The sequence below is a fragment of the Grampus griseus genome (assembly GCF_964374135.1).
Source record: "Grampus griseus genome assembly, chromosome: 12".
NCBI classification, from domain to species: Eukaryota; Metazoa; Chordata; class Mammalia; order Artiodactyla; family Delphinidae; genus Grampus; species Grampus griseus.
Window position 1 is genome coordinate 34,195,349 of NC_139006.1, and position 20,193 is coordinate 34,215,541.

General features: G+C 47.4%; 1 protein-coding gene across 16 annotated transcripts in view; it reads left to right on the plus strand.

Annotated features, from left to right (window-relative positions):
• DLGAP1 (DLG associated protein 1) overlaps positions 1-20,193 on the plus strand; it is a gene marked incomplete at both ends in the record, with an annotated part of 320,454 nt that overhangs the window by 292,746 nt on the left and 7,515 nt on the right. For all 16 annotated transcript variants that reach the window (XM_082668376.1, XM_082668377.1, XM_082668368.1 and 13 more), the window contains one exon: positions 2,570-2,991. In XM_082668376.1, the coding sequence (XP_082524502.1) occupies positions 2,570-2,991 (422 nt within the window). The remainder of the gene's footprint in view (positions 1-2,569; positions 2,992-20,193) is intronic.

Below are 20,193 nucleotides of genomic sequence, written 5' to 3' on the forward strand. Positions count from 1 at the left end.
TTTGAGGGACCAGAATATTAGTATTAATTGGCTCTGATAGAGTGTTCCACAAGAGTTAAGAAAAAAGCGTATAATCTGGTTTATTCAATGTTGTATGGACATTATTTAGTGCACTCTCCTTTAAGGCTGGCACTATTGAATATTAACTGAAAATCAACTAGCAAATAAACCATCTTAACATGGCATAATCATGAGCCAGTCAAGAAAATATATCACCTCACACCCATTAGGATGGCTACTATCGAAAAAGTCACAGACGTAGAGAACAAACGTACGGATACCAAGGGGGAAGCGGGGGCTACTATCGAAAAAGTCACAGACGTAGAGAACAAACGTACGGATACCAAGGGGGAAGCGGGGGCTACTATCGAAAAAGTCACAGACGTAGAGAACAAACGTACGGATACCAAGGGGGAAGCGGGGGCTACTATCGAAAAAGTCACAGACGTAGAGAACAAACGTACGGATACCAAGGGGGAAGCAGGGCTACTATCAAAAAAGTCACAGACGTAGAGAACAAACGTACAGATACCAAGGGGGAAGCGGGGCTACTATCAAAAGAGTCACAGACGTAGAGAACAAACGTACAGATACCAAGGGGGAAGTGGGGGGTGATGAACTGGGAGATTAGGATTGACATACATACACTATTGATACTATATATAAAAAAGATAACTAATGAGAACCTACTGTATAGCACAGGAAACTACTCGGTGCTCTGTGGTGACCTAAATGGGAAAGAAATCCAAAAAAGAGGGGATATACGTATATGTATAGCTGATTCACTGTGCTGTACAGCAGAAACTAACACAATATTGTAAAGCAACTATACTCCAATAAAAATTTAAAAAAAAAAAAGAAAAAGTCAGAAAATCACTGTTGGCAAGGATGTGGAGAAACTGGAAAACATGCATTTTTGGTGGGAATATAAAATGGTACAACTGCTAGGGAAAACAGCTCCTCAAAATATTAAAAACAGAATTAGCACATAATTCAACAATTCTACTTCTGGATATATACCCAGAAGAATTGAGAGCAGAGTCTCAAAGAGTTATTTGTACACCCATGTTCATAGCAGAATTATTCACAATAGCCAAAAGGTGGAACCAACCCAAATGTCTACTGATGAATGAAAAAATAAACACAATGTGTTATATACATATAATGGGATATTATTCAGCCTTAAATAGGAAGGAAATTCCGACATATGCTACAATATGGACGAACCTTGAAGACATCATGCTAAGTGAAATAAGCCAGCGACAGAAAGACACATACTGTATGACTCAACTTACATGAGGGACCTAGAGTAGTCAAATTCAGAGAGACAGAAAGTGGAATTGTGGTTGCCAGAGGCTGGAAGGAAGGGGGAATGGGGAGTTGTTTAACGGTACAGTTTCAACTGGGGAAGATGAAAAGGTTCTGGAGATGGTTGTACAACAGTGTGAATGTATTTAATGCCACTGAACCATACACTTAAAAATGGTTAAACGTGTAAATTTTATGTTACATATATTTCTTCAGAATAAAAAATAAATAAAATATTAGATCAGGAAGTTACCTTAAAAAAAAAAGAAGTATAAAGTGGGGGTAACAGATACCTGATGCTGCCTTCAGTAGACATAGCCTCTTATATCCTGTTAAATCATCATTTCCTGTCTGCTCCAGGAGCCAAGGAAGCTTTCTGGGGGTGTGTTTTAAATTAGTTCAGGCCCACACCTTCCCTTGCCCCTTGTCTGAGAAAGAATTCACTGCTCCCCTGTCCTTCCCCACCCCTCCCTCCTTCCATACATCCTCACCTTTGCGGTAGGGGTCAACAAGAGAAATCTAGAACCATTCGGTTGTATGTCCATATAGAATGGTGTTAACAAGTTGTCTTTTATCACCTCGGTAGGAGAACTATGGAGAGGGAAATTAAAGGCGCAGGGAAGGATGGTATCGGAAAACTCTAGAACCTCGAGCTGATTTTGCCCCAAAGGCTTTGTATCAAATTATCACGATGACCCTGTGATCAAGAGACAGGTGAAGACTTCCCAGGGGAAGGAGCTTTGACGTTAAGGGGAGCTTAATGACAGTTTAGTTTGCTTTCAGGTAAGAGCTGTCCCTGGGAAATGTGGTTATGTGGGATTCAAGATAGTTTTGGCCCAGGTGGGGTGTTGTTGTTGTTGTTTTTTCTCCTCTTGTTTCAAAGGAAATTACGCAGACTAAGAGATAACTGAATTGTTTCCTTACCCCTCACCAAATTTACCCTTCACTGAATGTCAGGATTCAAGCCACTGCCGATTTGGGGAGGAAGTTGAACCCCGGACATCATTCTGGCTTTGAGAGCGGTGCTTGCGGTCCACTTCTAAACCTTCTCTAGATACGTTTTCACATTCCATATTGAACAGAGATGAGGGCTCTGTGCTCCTTACACTAGAGCCAGGGCAATCGATGCGCCGGCGTCAAGGGCTACCTCTGCAGACTGAGAAGATGACACCCCCTCTTGCACACCCACGAAGAGACGCAGAATGTAGTTCTGCTTTGAGAAACATCCTTGAACTAACTCGTCTCTCTCTATCCCTCCAAGCTTCCGCAGGTTCACTCGATCCAACAGTGTGACGACGGCCGTGCAGGCCGACCTGGACTTCCACGATAACCTGGAGAACTCTCTGGAGTCTATAGAGGACAATTCATGCCCCGGCCCGGTGGCCAGACAGTTCTCCCGGGACGCCAGCACCTCCACGGTCAGCATCCAGGGCTCAGGAAACCACTACCACGCCTGCGCGGCCGACGAGGACTTCGATGCGGATTTCGACCCTTCCATTCTGCCGCCCCCAGACCCCTGGATTGACTCAATCACCGAAGACCCCCTGGAGGCCGTGCAGAGGTCAGTGTGCCACCGGGACGGCCACTGGTTTCTGAAGCTTCTCCAGGCGGAGCGGGACCGCATGGAAGGGTGGTGTCAGCAGATGGAGAGAGAAGAGCGCGAGAACAGCCTGCCCGAGGACAGTAAGTGCGGCGCAGCGCCTGCGCACGCGCCCCCGGGGCCGGGTCCCCGGGGCCGGGGAGGGGATGCTTTCAAAGCGCTGGGCAAGCCGTGCAGGTCCCCACCCCAAACGGGAACGTGTGGAAGAGCTGGGCGGTTCGGGCCGAGTCCACACACCCCTGGTGCCCAATAAAGACAAGCCCCCCCCGCCCCCCCCCCCACACACACGTCAGGCAGCTGTAACACCTTCTCTACCTCTGCCTCCGCGACCTCCACCTCTGGACCAACGTGGGGTGGACTCATGCTTCTGACTCGGTTTCTTTTCCCTAAGATGCTCCCGCAGGGAATGAACAGAAATTCTAAATAGTTTTAAGATCCCCAGATACGCGTGCCTTGGGCATTTATAATCTTACAGGTCTATTACTTTCATTAATATACAGGATTAAAACAAGGCCTGTCGTGTCTAGGCCTGTAGACGCCAAGCTTATTGACATCCTTGGACCTGGTTAGCCCGCACTTTCCCCCTTAGGTTTTAGGAAGGCAAACCTTCAGCCGCTAAAGCAATTAACCCAATCTAATGGGTTAAAGTAAATGATCAAATAAAGGATGGTTAAGTTAAATAAATAACGGAGACTCCGCACACCGTTCTTTTCAGACTTGGACTTTTAACAACAACGATTCCTATTAACAGTTGACAAAGAAGTTGCCAGATTACTGCAGTCCGGTTGCACATTAATAACAATTTTGAAATTGGAATAGCATTTATAATCAGTGTGTATTTCATTGTTGCGTGTTTATTTCCCTCCGAAAAACGATTATTAAATGAATGGTGGATCTTCCAACTGATGATATTTTTGAATCAGAGAAATTCAGTGGTAGGCATCAAAGCCTGCCTTCATTTTTGTGTGGGAACCACCTGGAAGAGTATTAGCGTGATGTGGTTTTAGACCTTTTTTTTTTTTTTTTGCGGTATGCAGCCTCTCACTGTTGTGGCGTCTCCCGTTGCGGTGCACAGGCTCCGGACGCGCAGGCTCAGCGGCCATGGCTCACGGGCCCAGCCGCTCCGCGGCATGTGGGATCTTCCCGGACCGGGGCATGAACCCGTGTCCCCTGCATCGGCAGGCGGACTCTCAACCACTGCTCCACCAGGGAAGCCCTAGACCTATTTTTAAAATCATTTTACTTTTTATTGTGAACATTTAAAAACACTTGCAAAAGTAGAGAGTTTACTGTAGTGAACCCCCATATTCCCATCACCCAGCTCAACTACTGGCTGGTCTCATCTTCCCCCACTTGTCATCATTTTCGCCAGAGGATCTTAAAGAAAATCCAACGCATCCCGTCACTTCACTACGTATCGCTGATAAGGACTTCATGTATACGTATAGAACCATCGTGCATTGTCATCCCTAACAAAAACAATAATAATTTCTTAATAATTAGATCGAGAGCTTTCTGTAAATCATGTTCAGTTGACTTACTAAGTGAACCAAACGAATTGTGTCTGGGAGCAGTGAGTTTTCCGTAAAGGAAGTACTTTTGTGAGAATGGAGACTGGAAAATGACAGTTTGCAGGTTGTGGGATTTCCGCTCTGTGTCTTGCTCACAGCTCTTCTCTGCTTTTTCTTGCTTCTGACCCCTATCCACCCGCTGACTAACTTATTTGTTGCCTTTCTGAGCAGGTTAGAAAATCCATCAATGGGTTTCTGTAACGTTCCTTTTGTTCTTGCACGTTATGAGTGCAAACAACTTAGCAGTGGAAACGTAAACCCCCTTGACACTTGACCCCACCGTTGGTGCCACTGCAGGCTCGCCCAGGTGTGGGTCCACAGGGAGAATATGCTCTGTGCCTAAGTGACAGGGGTGCGAAGCACAGCCCGGCAGCAGTGGGCGGGGGAGGTTTTCGGTAAGAGATTCTTAGCAGTTGCATCTTCTTTTTCTCCTTTCCCCGTGGGTATACCCGAAGCCTAGTCGCTTTTCCTGGGAAAAGTGCCCATGTCTAAGGAGCAGCGGCCTCGGGTGCACAGCTCAACAGGGCAAGCTGTCTTGCAGATTTCAGTTCATGCAATGCATGGATTCGAACTTGTTCTAGCTTCGCTGCTTGGCTTCCAAGAAGACCTGGGGAAGCTGCTCATCTGGTGTTTTCTTTTAATCTGATGTTTTCTTCCCATCTGAGACTAGATCTACTTCTCTCAACCCAGCTTTATAATGATGCGTGGGGATAGTCATTGTATACATATTTAGAAAAGTCTTCCTTAACACTTAAGGAGCTATGAAAACAAGTCAATGTATTTTGATACCAGCACATATATTTGGAAGGTGAGAACCTTGTTAGAAAATCAGGTTCTCATCCTGTGTTTGAGATGAAAGAGAAGCATATTTGTAGCTTGAACATGAAGGAACTGCTCATTCATTCACTGTTCCAGAATTTTACTGCAGATGTTATTTGCAATATTGATTTATAAATAGGACTTATAAACCTATTCCATATGAAGGTATTTTGTTATAACAACATTTGTTCTAATAATAATTTGCTGTCTTTGTACACGAAGGTGCCGCTGTCCCACCGTGAATAAGCCGTCTTCCTAAGGACGCTGTCTTTAGTGATAAATTTTCTCAAATCTGCCTCTGTTTTACGAGGTCGCTGCCTGAGGGCGGTGGTGGGGTGTGAAGGTCATGGCTGCAGAACAGACAAAGATAACTTAGGATGGGAGTATTTCTGGTGCTTTGCTTAAAGTATTCAACTGAGTAAATTAATCTTAGATGACAAGTATGCAATGAGACCCGCTGCACTGGGGAGTGAGTCTCCCTGTGTAGTTTGAAACATATTTCGGTATCAGAGCCCCCTTTTTCTAAGTTAAAAAAAAAAAATTACACACAACACCAATAAATATAATAGGAAGAACGGTGAAGCTCTTTGGTGAGGGCCTGGAGTCCTATCTGCTCAGCCTCGACCACTCTCTGGACAGAGGTCCCTAGGAACCCTCCCTGTCGCCAAAAAAATCCCAGGATTCCTAGAATAGTTTGAAAGCCAATGGTCTATAGTGAAAAGTCCAACTTACTAATTTTTTTAAATACAATTTTATAACTTTAGATCAAACAGCTAACACAAAGATCAGAGGTAGATGCCTTGCCTACATGTTTTTTTAAATGTACAAAACTGATTCAGATTAGAAACATCTATTTGTGTAAGCCTATCTAACCTACAAAAGTGGCTCTTCCTTCAAATCTCAGCTTGGGCCTCACCTTCTAGAAGTCTTTGCAGAATGCATCCCTTCAGGCTGAGTTGGGTGTGCCTCCCTGGTGCTTCTGTAATAGCCTGCACATTTGTCTATCAGGTATTTCCAACTTTATTTGATGATAATCTATGTATCTCTCTCCTCCACTGAAAAGTGAGGTCTGAGGACCGAAATTACTCTCGTCTCTTTCATCTTCATATCCGCTGCCCCTCTGACGGTTCTTGGCACAGAGTAGGGGATCAGTGAATATGTATTTGAGTCCTGGGACTATTTTGGAAATGCTGTTTTACAAAAGTATTTTCCTTAGCAAACTCTTTCTTCCTAAGTAGTTACAAAATATTCAACAGGTAGTTCGCAGCTCTTGTTGCCAAAAGCTAGAAGGGGAGGTCCCTTGCGAGGTAGGGAGCGCTGCTTGATCAGAACAGAGATTTGGCAGAGACACGAGCACCTGCCACAGAGAGGCTAGAAAGGACTTGTGTGTCGGTCAGCTGCGTGAGCTAGATGAACCCGCGTGTCCCTTCCAGCTCTTGGGACGTGATTCCATCCCATAAGCACTTGAAAGCTTTCTCTATCTTTCATGCCCTGGATGGTACAAAACAGAAGCTTCCACCCACTAGCATTCCAGAATTCTAAACAGCGCAGAGGTACACACACATGCCCGGTCAAAGAGTCGCCAATTTCAAATGAGGCGAATGGAAATCAGTGAGCATCTGACCAGAAAGCCGGGAGGAAGGGAGAATATCAACCCCGCGAAAGAGCATCTATCTTGTCCTTACAGTCCCCTGGGCCGTGGGCTACAGGCTTTGACAGGTGTTGTTTTATTTGCCCTCACAACAGCTCTCTGGCAGTCCCCCCTCCAAGGTCACACAACACAGAAGCGCCCGATGGAACAGATACAACACGAATAACATTTGACAAGATAATGATACTTTGTGTGTGCTTGGCTGCTGTAAAGCTCTGCGTACATATCTGTCCCTGCTTCCTTGGCAACCACAGTCCTGTTCCGATAAGTGGGCCTGGAGCTGCAGAGGGCCTTTGTTTTTACTAATTCTCTCATTTAACCTTTGCTTTTTTTATAAGGCGGGGCGAGTGGTAAGGAAGAGGGGCCAATCCCGTTTGGCAGGCATAGCCAATGTCTGAGTAACCAGCTTAAAAAGAAAAAGTCTGTGTACACTCAGAAAAATACATTTGATAAATGGGTCAGACGCAGATCTGTCTCTTGGCCAGGCCACCTTATGTGTCCTTTGGGTCCTAGATAGGAAGGTCTCTCTTCAGGGTACGTGACGACGGTTGGCTCCGTGACAGATCCCTCCCGGGAGAGCTGGTCTTCGTCCTCGGTAGGGAAAGATAAGGATAGGGTGGAAGAAAGGAATAAGTCTAACCACACCTGCTTAATTTATTTCGTGGGGCCCCAGAATTATTCCAAATTTTCAATATTTTTAAACGTTTGGGTGACTGCTTAATGCCTCTGAACTTAAAAACTTAAAACACTTAAAAACTGTTAAAATGGTAGATCTCACGTACATTTTACCACACACACAGAAACATCCACCCCACTGCCCCCCAAAAAAAGTCTGCAGCAGCTGAAGGTAGATGGGTCAGGCTTGCCATCTTCACGTCCAGAGTTATTCATCACGCTTATAAGAATGTAAGGTATTTTGTTAAGTACCTTCCTGAATTCAAAATACAACATGTCCACTGGCAGGGGTGGGGGGAGAAGTTAGGAAGAGAGCTCATCTGCTCAATGGGAGCCTGAGGTTCAGATCTGGGGCATGTGGTGGTTGCCATCACCTTTCTCTATCACAGAGTTGAAGAAAAAAAAAAAAAGCCATCCAGTCTTCAGGAATTATTCAGTGATCACTTATTTTATGCTGCGATCATCCTGATTCTGACCGCTGCTTCCTAGGGATCTTGTCTGTGGCCTTCCAGGACTGGAAAACACTGCTTTCCCCAAAACTGGACAAAGTGCTCAAGGAAGCACAGAGAGAAAACCAGCACTCGTGGTCACCCGGTCACCTCCAGCCAGCTTTCCAAAAGTCCATCTATAAATTCTTTGGGTGTGTGGGTCTATTGTTTTCCCTGCGAAAAAAAAGCAGCGCGAGGACTTTAGTTCTTGGGTGAAACCTTCCTCCCTAACAGTCGATGGTAGGTATTTGGCTCCATAACAGAAGAAGGGAAATCTGCAGTGAGCGAGGTTTCCTCGCGGCCGGGGCAGCTGACAGAACGTTCCCGCAGCTCTCGAAGTAAACCGATCCGAGCCTGTCTCAGACAATGGGGCCTTGTGTGAAACAGCTGTCTCGGGGAGATGGCTCGGTGCTGTTGGTCGGGGCCTGCCTGTTACAGAGATCCGTCTGGTATTATCTGACTGGGACGAAACGCCCAGATGGAGCGCAGGGCTCCCACCAGGAATGCGGTCCAGCACCGATGGCTCGAAACACGGGCTCGGGTTTCAGTGGCCCCAGGATGAAATACTGGTTGATTGTGCTTGGAAATCTAGCAGTGCCTCCTGAATTGTGGGCAACTTATATGTGGAATTTTCAGGCTTTATCTGAAACGAACTGATAAACCCAAAGCGTGTGTGGGATGGAGGCAGATTAATTCCACTTTAATTTTGCCCTGTAATAGCATCCCCGTTAGTGAAACTTGGCCTTGAGTCCCCCAGAAGGCCTGGGAGCCTTGGCAGCGAACGTGGGGCTGGTAACGAAACCCGAAATGGGGTTTGCCCGGTTTCAGGTTGAGTTATGGGAAGCTGTGCACCGTCAGCGCTGCGACCGTTGATGGGTGCTATGCCCAGGGTCTCTGCAGCCTGAGGCCTGGTGGGTGGGTGGCAGGCAGAGGAACGCTCTGTGATTTCCTCAGCTCAGTTGCCTCAAGCCTTGTGTGCTCCTAAGCGGGGCAAGGTGGGTGCATCCTAGCTCCTTCCTGTTTTATTCTCATCTTTCTTTTGCAATGACCTGCAAAAGGTCCCTCCCCACCCCCATGCCCCAAGACACACACGCACACACGCACACACACACATACGCACACACACTGCATACTCTCTTTTTTTAAGGTCTGGCCAACCTGAAATTAGTGACCAGGAAGCGACAGGAACGAAAAGAAAACTGTGTGCAATGTGCCTTCTGTTTAACCTTCTAGAACGCTGGCTGCATTTTGCTTTGCACAGCACTGAGCACAAGGAGAAAGGTGTTGGTGCTGGAAGGTCACCTCCGAGCATCCCTTCTGTGGGTGTGTTTCACTGGGAGTGGTCTGAGGCTGAGGGGCACGGAGGCGAGGAGAGGTGACGATGGGCAGAGGGAAGACAGGGTGCCTGGAAGCAGCTCTCCAGGTCCCTGGGCCACTGCTGTTCCCTTTATTCCAGACACTTGTACATTGTAGAGAGGCAGAGATTGCAGAGAGAGGGCCTGACTCGTGGAGCACGGTCCCCGATCACTTTCTCTAACAATAACCAATTTCTGTGAAAGATCATTGCAATGGCCTTCAAATGCAGTATTTAATCCTTCCATATTCCCAAGGGAAACGTTAACTCATTTCACCTCATTCAGCTTTCAAAGGCTCAGAAACTGTATTTATCTATGTGACGTAGATGCTGTTACTATTTCACGGCTGATGTAAATGGAGATATGGCTTGAAGCGTAACCATCTTTTATGAGTGAGACCCCTGGAGTGTGGACTGGGGAAAAAACATGAGCTGAATTTTTGCAAACTTGCTCTTTACAAACAAAATAATATTTCCCCCATGGTTTAGCCCCGTGGAAGCTCTGGTTTTAGTCCATGGGATAATTTCTACTTGAGAATTCTATTCTTTATTCATTCGCTTTTAATAAATTCATAAATTCGTCATTCTTTGTTCATTTAAGTTTTGGCTCCTTTAAGGGAAAAAAAAAGTGCTCTTGTTACATTCAGAGCAGCCCTTGTCAGCCAGGAGTGAAACAGATCCATGTTTTCTGTGGAGACCTTTTTATTGACAACAGCTCTGGATCACAAATGTGTTTGAGAAGCAGCTGGGCAGTTGGTTGGAGACATTCTTTTCCACGAGGACAAACTCGTGAATTAAAATGTCTCCACTTGGATAATCCCGACTTGAAATCACACAGATTCGGTCTGACAAATCCACATGACTTTGGAGTAAGTGGGTGGATCCACTTTTTTAAAAATTCCTTTTTCCTCCTCACTCCTAAAGTCTACAACATTCCCCCGGGGGGCGGGGAGGCCAGGTGAGCAAAAAGTCAAAAGTTGAGGACAGGGAGGTTTAATTCACCCACAACCTCGTTCAACTTTTCCCAAATGGCTTGGTTCTTCCAGCCTGAGTCAGCACAGCTAGTATTATAAATAGAAAACCAAGAGGAAGAATAGCCCCACCAAGACTATCTTAGCCAATTAATCAGTCAAGACTGTAAGGAAAAAGGGGTGCTAGGCACGGTAAAACCTTAAAGAAGCAGAATCTTAGGCCTGGAATCTTGCCGTTAATTAACTTTTCTGGTTAACATAGAGTTTATTGATGAGTCAGTTCACTTCAAAACCTCTTCCAACAGGATCATTGGGAGTTACATCGGCACAGTCTATGCCATGCCTGCTGGTAAAGTCAGACATATAAACAGATGGTGCTGGAAAGAATGCGGAGAGGGCAGAGACAGAGCTGTGCACGGAAATTTGAGGAGCAAAGCGAGGGAGAGGTGAAAGGGGATAGGTCTTTCTGGAGGATGCACACCTGTGCACAGGGGGTGGGGCCAGTGTGGGGCGGGGCCAGTGTGGGAGCCAAGGCAGGAGGCACCCCAGCTCAGCGTTTAGCCTGAGCAAAGGCACTGCGGAGAGACCAGGTTTTGGATTCGGGAAACTGGGGGCCCAAGGCACTGAGGGAGTGGGCAGAGGTGAGGCTGGACAGGTGGGCCATTGAAGGGAGTTTCCCGCTTATCCCAGGGATGACAGGGGAGCATGGAAAAGTTTTAAGCGTAAGAATTATATGCGATAAGAAGACCCTCCAGTTGATAGGACCAAACCTCCAAACTGGCAATGGAGGGAGAATATTCATGCTGTGGAGGGGGTGATGGAGCCTTGTAGCCCTAATCATGAGCAACCAGGGACTCCTGAGAGGAATGTGGATGTGGGGAGACAAGAGGTGTCGAGGGGTTGCTCAGACGTGCTGCACGAAGGGTTGGTATACAACAGAGTTACAGATTTGAGCAAAATAAACCTATTGTACAGAATAGCTGAACCCAGGAGCATGGATGGGATCACTCGAGGGGACTAAGGGAAGGGGGCTCAGGACCAAGTTTTGTGTTCAACATTCTCGAGGTGGAGGGAAGCAGAGGTCAGGGCCAGAGAGCACTGTGGGTGCCCAGGGGGCTGAGATTCCTTTGTGCCAAACGCAGAGGTCCAGGAGGGGGGAGGGGAGGGGAGAGCCAGACCACAGGGAGGGGGGACCCTGGGAGCTGAGGATGTAGAGAGAGCAAAGGAGTCTGCCCTTTGGAGAATCCAGCTTAAGGGAATGTATTGGTATGCTCCGGCTGCCATAACAAAGTACCACCCGTGGCCTCAGCAACAGAAATCTCTTTTCTCACAGCTTTGTGGGCTAGAAGGTTGAGCTCAAGGTGCCCGTTTGTCCCTAGGCCTCTCCCCTTGGCCTGGTCTTCCCTCTGTGTGTATCTACGTCCTGATCCCATCGTCTTAGAAGAACACCAGTTATGTTGGGTGAGGACTCACCCTAATGACCGCGCTTTAACTTAATTACCGATGTAAAGGCCCTGGTCCACATACAGTCACGGTTGGAGGACTTGGATGTTAGGACTTCAACAGATGAATCTGGGAGGACACAATTCAGCCTATAACAGGGGAGAAGAGGAATTTTATTTTAGCTAGAGGGGATCACGAGATGGGGGAGGATTTTCCCCTTAGAATGGGAGCGACTTGAGAATGCTGGCAGCCCTCTCACGTAGGGCTGCAGAGAAGGGCAGAGGTGGCAGAGAGGGAGTAGGTTCTCCGAGCAGCCAGGAGGGAGTGGGCCAAGGACACAGACAGACGGGAAGGGTGGGCGTAGAGAGCTCTTTAGGACGGGGGCAGTTATCGGTCGCCGGCTGACTCCATTAAGAAGCAATGGCAGTAACTCCAGGCACCTGACGTCTCTGATGCCGGCCACATCACTGCTTGCCCATCACTCATTAGGGCTTTAGGGGAACTGCGTGGGGGGCAAGTGTCAGGAGAGGGCAGAACGCTGAGAGTGTTCATGCCTGATCCCCCTGTTTACTTCATCTCATAGGAGGCAAAGTTATGGTTGAAGATGAGGTAGCAGGGGTCTAGTTGTGAGTGAATAAGAGTCAGAAAAGGAGGGTCAGGGAGGGAGGTGACCAAGACCATCTTGAAGGACTAATAAACAGCTGCAAGAGATGGGCTGAGTTTGGAACCCATGGGTCTGAATGGCTCTAAACCACACGGCAAAACACAGCTCACAGAGCATCGGGTGGGCCCAGCGCCCTGCAGGCCAGATGTGTCTGGCCTACTCTGCACCTGAAGATGGACCTTGTTTTGCTGGAGCATCTGTGGCTCCCGGGGAGGGTCTGACCCTTGATTTTGCAGCGAGTCTGTTTTCTGCACAGGCTCCGGCAGGATGGTCTAGGCGTCCAGCCTTGGTTAAGGTCCTGTCTTCTCCGTGTGTCTCTGTCATCCAGCAGCCAGTTGGCCACTGTTCTAGCTCTGTTAGGTGGGGAGATATGCCCAGATAGGCATGAAAATCTGGGGCCCTGAAGAATTGTTGTGGATTTCTTATGCGCACAGACCAAAGGCGTGATTCCCCCACACACTGACGCTTGTCTAAGCCTGCCTGCATGAAAGCCACCAAAAAAAGAGGACGTTCAGTCAGCTCACACTGTTGGGGAGAGACGATGGAGCGTGAAGATTAGCAGGATAAATAATTCCCTGTTTGGGATCATGTCACCTTTTAGTTTCCCAGGTGAATGACCAAGAGCTAAAGAATGTCGATAGGATATAGGAGTTATAATTCCTGCTACATCCTAACAATTTCCATATATGATTTCATTAAATAATCAGCAATCCTATGAAGATAGCATTATGATCGCTTGACAGACAAAGAAAACAGAGTCTGAGAGTACAATACATTCTCCCAAGCTCTGCAGCTGATAAGTGGTATTTCTGACTCCAGTGCCTATTCTCTTTCTGGGATGTCACACAGAGAGGAAGTTAGGAAAGGAAGCAGACCAGGGGAATTAGGTGTAGGCGGCAGGGCCTGGGACGTGTCCCACCAGCCTGTCCACTGCAGAAGCTTCACCACTGGTGGGACAGCCAGACGGACTCCTCTGTATTGATAGGTACTGTCCAGGTTGAAGATATAAATGCTGATGGTGGAGCCGGCATAGTCCGTAAGAACTGGAAGCAGTCAAAGCAACCGGTGCTTCTGGCCTGTCAGCGCTAGAGGCCTAACCCTTCTTGAATATTAAATGCGTATGTTGGTTATGCGTAAGGATATTTTTTTCAAACAAAGGGTCACACATATTTATTCCTGAACCAAGCTACTCATGCAGAAATGTAGAAACAAAGAAAAAAATCATTTTCCCAATAAAACACATCCAACTGTCTAGATAGTCGGGATGTTTTCAGCTTGACATGGTAAGATGCTGGCGACTTTGATACAGTATAAATATGTGTAACACAGTATAAATATATATACAGTATAAATATCTCCCATGCGGTTCCTTATAGACCCAGCTCAGTCTCATCCAGTGTCTCCGATTGGAGCCGGACCAGATTTTATTCCCAGTTTTTATCCAAATCCACTGGGGAAGGGGATGATTCTGCTTTCGTTTCATGGCCAGGAATCCCTTGATCCTGAAAGTCTTGCGACAAACAGATTCAACCACACAGATCGTGATGGCAGAGAGAGGGAGCTAGGCCTATGGATATAAAATAAGCGTTTTGACTCAGCAAAAAGTCAGACACGTCCCCGGAGGAGACGGCCTTTGTTTTACTCGGCTACCACTGAACACTTGAGAGAAACTGTTCATTCCCTTCACTCCTGTGCCTTTTATACCACCTCCTTGTTCCCAAAATAAAAATGGTACCATGTGGGGGTCAGTGGGAAGGAGGAGGTGTGCTTTTTTCTAGATGTCTGGGTTTCTGATTGAATGTAGCGAGGAAATTTTAAATCGTGGTTTTCATAAAAGACTATTTTGTCTTTCTCTGCTTCTCATTACGATGCATAGTCTTTCAAAGAAAAAACAAAACTTGAACCTTACACCCGCCATCTCTTTCAAGTGACCCCTGGTTCCTGCATTCTTTTCGTGACTGAGATTTCTTTGTGCGACAGTCATTTTCGGTAGACGTGCTTTGCCCTCCTGCCCTGACGTAGGACAGGGATCAGACTTGCCGCACTTCTGCAAATTCCCCCACTGACTGGTTACAGCTGCCCCCCTTCTCTCCACTGGCCGTAGCTAGAAAGTGTGGATAAAGGAAAGAAATCATGCTCAGAGGCCTTCAGTTGAGTGGATTCAGAACCAATTCTCAGGAAGTGTTGAGGGAAAAGGGCACAGCTGGACCAGGGCCCCAGGGAAGTCACTTCATACTTTGAGCCCAGCTTTCCTCAGCTAAAATGATGACATTGGCCCTGCCCCACGGGGTCCTGTGAGGATCACGTTAGATGTGCGCGTGAAAGTGCTTTGAAATACAAGGTAATAGTAATATAAATAGGCAGGTTTTTGCAAAAACCAAACAGTGATGGCCTTTCTGATCTTCCTGGCTTTGTGTGGTGAACTAATGCAGGCCTGTCCTCTCTGCTATGATCCCCCAGAGCCACCCATTCATCGTGGGATGAGAGGTCTCTAGGCTTATGAGTGGGGGAGTTAATAAAGAGATGCCCACTTCTTACATAGAAGGAATTCAGTTCAACAGCGTTTTGGGTTGTTGTTCTGCAGTCCCACTGAGGGATACACTAACACAGGAGCTGGGAGGAAAGGAAAGGGAGAAAGGAACCTGAAAAAATTCACCATCAGGGTTCTTATATGCATGCAGGAGACCAGGGTTCTCTACATGAAAAGAGCGGCAAAGCAAGACAAGGCCTATTCTGTGATTACGTGTGATACAAATAGATGGAATAAATCATGGTTAAATGGCATGCCTGGGGTGACATAGCAGAGATTATTATTCTGGAAGGGGCAGGGAATGGGCCCTAAGGGAAATGGATGGTAAAAACTATTAACTACATTTGGATGGAACAATCTGGAAAGACTGTGTGGACCAGAGTGTGAGAAAAAACCAACTAAAGGAAACCCCAGGGGCACATCTTCCTCCTGGATGGACAGAGCCTTCAACCGCCCATTCTAGGCCGTGGGGTCTCAGCTGTGCAAGAGGGGTCACCCCAATCTAACGCTCTCCTTTGCTCTCAAGAAGGCCCTTAGCTGTCGCCTTTCTAGGACCAAAGGAGACACCTTCATAAACTCAGGGGTGGGACTGGGATGTTGGTTGTCTGGTCTAGTGGTTTCCTTTAGGGAGGGAGGCAAAGGGGACAGAAGTAGAGAATACTTTGTCCGTAGGGCTTCCCTTCACTGGAGAGGGAGAGAGGGGAAAAAAAGAAAGAAATAGAAGTTCAGAAGCAAATTTGAAAAAAATTAGCATTTGATCCTTTGAGGGAGAGCACATCCATGAATGTTGGCTCTCTTGCCCTTTTTGTACTTTCACGTATTTTAACTTTTTTCCAAAATAAAAAACAGTAACATTTTCAAATGATGATTACTGTAACAGTTTAGTCCAGAGCCAATTTCATATTGCAACGGATACCAACACAAACCACTTTTGTTGTTGTTGTTCTTTGCTTATTTTCCTTTTTTAAGGAGAGAGACCAAGAGAACTGAAAGCTCTCTGATCACCACTTAAAGAATTCACTGTCCTTTGGCCCAATCATACTTCGTCCCATCCAGCCCAATCCAAGTGATTCAGCAGATCCCAAACACGTATAGCCATGTTTGTACTTCTGACGTCCATCTCCCCCACGTCCCCTCACCAGAATGGAATCCACAAGGGCAAGATTTTGTCCTCATCACCGTGTCACATCCATGCAGCACAGCCTGGCACATCGTATGCCCTTATTCAATATTTGCTGAGTAAATGAGTGAATTCCCAGAACCCACAGGGAGTGTCCCTGCACCAGCTTTTGTGTAGATCCCACAAGTCCTTTCAGGCTCCTTTGACATTTTTGGCCTTGGCTTTGAGGGCCAACCCAGCCCCTGCGAAGTTAATTGCCACCACGTACAGTAAAATAGTGAGATGCAAGGCTAACACCTTGGGAAGATATCCTGTACCTAGGCCTCTTCTGGAACTTTCTTTCACCAGGTTGGGCTGCTATATGCATAGGAAAGGCCCACAGAGGCAGCCTGAATATCTCATTTACGCTTGCTCCTTTATCCTTCTTTTCCTAGCATCCCTGAGAGAAGTACTTTTCTTTCCACCCTGCTGAAGGCTGGTATGGAACATTTTAGAGTAGTTTCAAAATGACATTCAGGGCTTCCCTGGTGGCGCAGTGGCTGAGAGTCCGCCTGCTGATGCAAGGGACACGGGTTTGTGCCCTGGTCCGGGAACATGCCGCGGAGCGGCTGAGCCCATGAGCCATGGCCGCTGAGCCTGCGCGTCCGGAGCCTCTGCTCCGCAATGGGAGAGGTCACACAGTGAGAGGCCCACCTACCACAAAAAAAGAAAAAAAAAATGACTTTCAGATTCTTCTTAATCTCATTTCTTTTTTTTTCAAATATTAATTAATTATTTATTTATTTTTGGCTGAGTTGGGTCTTTGTTGCTGCGCGTGGGCTTTTCTCTAGTTGCGGCAAGCAGGGGCTACTCTTCGTTGTGGTGCGCGGGCTTCTCATTGCGGTGGCTTCTCTTGTTGCGGAGCATGGGCTCTAGGCATGTGGCTTCAGTAGTTGCAGCACATGGGCTCAGTAGCTGTGGCTCGTGGGCTCTAGAGCACAGGCTCAGTAGTTGTGGTGCACGGTCTTAGTTGCTCTGCAACATGTGGGATCTTCCCGAACCAGGGCTCGAACCCGTGTCCCCTGAATCAGCACTTAACCACTGCGCCACCAGGGAAGCCCTTTATCTCATTTCTTTACCAACCTTCAGCCTTTTTTTTTTTTTCTACTTTTTACTTCCATTGGAGTTTACCATTTACTTTGTCTTTTTTACTTCCTCAAAGCCTATGTAACAAATATGAATTTTACCTTCAGAAGAAAAGAGTTATTTCACCCACCAAGTGAGTGTCTAATGGAAAAACTAAACGAAAAAAAACTTTATTAGAGCTTTCTTAAGATCAAAGTGAGTTTTTAGTTCTCTGGAAAAGAAAGCGTGGAGGACAAGGAGGTAGGGGTAATCATCTGCTTGTCCCAGACCTCCTGGTTCATGGAGACAAATCCTCATCTCCCCACCCTGGGCCTAGGAAAGGACACTAGAAATGCAAGTAATCCTGGAGCCAGCAGGGAATTTCCATTCAAGAACGTGATGGTAAAAACCTGAAAAACAGAACGGCCCCGACTCTATTCCCGGTGTTTTCGCTCTCACCAGACCATGCTGAGTGAAGATGTCCCTTGCTTAACTTCCAAGAAGACATCCGAGTTAGCCCCTACCTACATGGTGGGTGTTGCCCAAATGATTGTTTGCCGCAGTGCTTTCCCCTCATTTGAGAATCGCTGTCTTATTCAGCTCATCTTGTTATGCAGTCCATTACAGAGCTTAGGTATCTGGGTGTCATTGAGAGCCATTAGCTCAAACTGTTGAGGTGTATCCGGATACCTCAAGTTTCTCTCACAGTCCCCAGGAGCTGTACAATCCCAGGCAGCCGATTGGAGACCTGGGTTCTAGCTCTAAGCTTTTAGGAATCATTCTGAGATTTGCTGGTGTCACAGTCCTGCCCTTCAGCAAGATCATTCAGAGAGGTTTCCAGAAACCTCAGAGTTTGCCTAAACCATGTGTTCACTTAGGAAGTGCCCCTTCCGATCTGTCTCTGACTGATCTGGGACAGGTCCTCCAAAGCACATACCTGTCCCAGACAACCAAGGATACTGGTTGCCTATGAATAATCCAGACATTTTTTTTTCTCTCTCTTCTCTTCTGGGCAGAGCAAGTGTGGGGCCCACAGTCGCACACCCACAGTGGAAGTGTAGAGTCCTGGTCCTCAATAATAAACATTTATTGAGCACTTGCTGTATAATCAGATCCAGTCCTAAGCAATTCACACACATTGCCGCTTTTTTTTTTTTTTTTTTTTTTTGCGGTACGCGGGCCTCTCACCGTTGCGGCCTCTCCCGTTGCGGAGCACAGGCTCCGGACGCGCAGGCTCAGCGGCCATGGCTCACGGGCCCAGTCGCTCCACGGCATGTGGGGTCTTCCCAGACCGGGGCACGAACCCGCGTCCCCTGCATCGGCAGGCGGACTCTCAACCACTGCGCCACCAGGGAAGCCCCCACATTGCCGCTTTTAACCTTCACAACAACGCTGCCAGTAAGTAGGTACCCTTAGCCCCATTTTACATATAAGAAAACAGAGATTAGGTGACTTGTCCAGGGCCGTGGCTAGGAAGTGTTCCGGCAAGGATCCTTGGCCAGTCAGGGCCAGTACTCTTAACTTCTGTGGTGCCCTGTGCTGTCTTTTCTGCTTTGGGGTGTTGAGAAAAGGAGGGAGACCTCACACAAGTGATTGATCTGTTAAAGAGGAAAAGGTAATCATCCCAAAAGATTTTACAAACAGATTGAAAAAATGTCAACTCCTAGGCCTGAGAATTTGCTGCCTGGTGGCTCTCAAGGGGGACCTCCGCTATCCCTGGGGAGGCAATCTCTGAGCTTCAGCTCTGGTGTGACTGGTGACTTCTAGAGTTCAGAGATGCCCTGGTCACATGTGCGGGAAGGCTGAAATATTTGGGTAGTGCCCAGGGGGTGGGCAGCCGAAATCGTTATCCAGCCTGGCAGCCTTAAACAGAGGAGGAGATGACTAGAAACCCCAAAATGAAGTTGCTTTTCGTTGTCTTCTCAGTCTTTGTGGGGAATGAGGTCAAGAAAGGGAGATCTAATTCCACTCCGAGTCTCAGGCTCGGTAAATTCAGAACAAAACTACAGCAGCAAAAACGTTGCTTCAGTCCCATAAAATCTCTCCCTGTGAAGATCTCCAAGCGGGCAAGCCCCCCTCGGAGGCTCCCCCGCTCTGGCTTTCTCTGTGGGCGCCGTCTCCCCTTCCTTCCTGCCCGGTGCCCAGTGCCGGGTGGCCGGGCTCCAGCCGCGCAGCAGCCCGGGCCCCACCGGCGTAGGGAGCGCCTCCGGGATAACGCGGAGCTCGGGATCCTCGGGATGCTGGGGCAGAGGCTCCTTTCTGCTCAGCTCACCCATGCGCTGAAAGGTTGTCCCCTTCGACTGCACCGGAGGCAAGAAGTAGCTTGCAAAGGGAGGATTTTCAGCACAGTGCACAGGGAATTAAACCTCTATGAACAATAACGTTGGTCTGTGGAGTGGAAAAGCAGGGGCGGTGCTGGCGTCCCCTAGGCAACGGGCTGACAATGTTCACTCCTTAGACAATCTTGCAACTGGCCATGGCTCTTTCCTGACAGTACCAGTGGCTGAACTCCGGAAAAATAATGAAGGCTATGGATGGGATATGGTGAGTGCCACGAGATTCCCCGCTCCAAATTAGGGCTGCTTTTCTTGTATTTGAACTCGGATTAGAAAAACAAGCTAGCAGACTATGACACAAATAAATCCGTAACTGTACTGGCAAACACTTGAAATTCATCCTTGCAGTAAAAGGAAAAGGAAAAAAAAAAAGCAAAACTATTTGCCTCCTTTCCTGGTAACATCCAGGGCTGTGATGGAAAACTCCGTTATTCCTAAGAAAGATGCATGATGGGCATGTGTTTTTCTCCAAGTTGGTTTTCTTCTTTAACCCAGGAGCGTCCGTTCCACAGACCGCAGAGCAACGGCCACGACCGGGCTGTGTGCGTGTGCGCGCGTG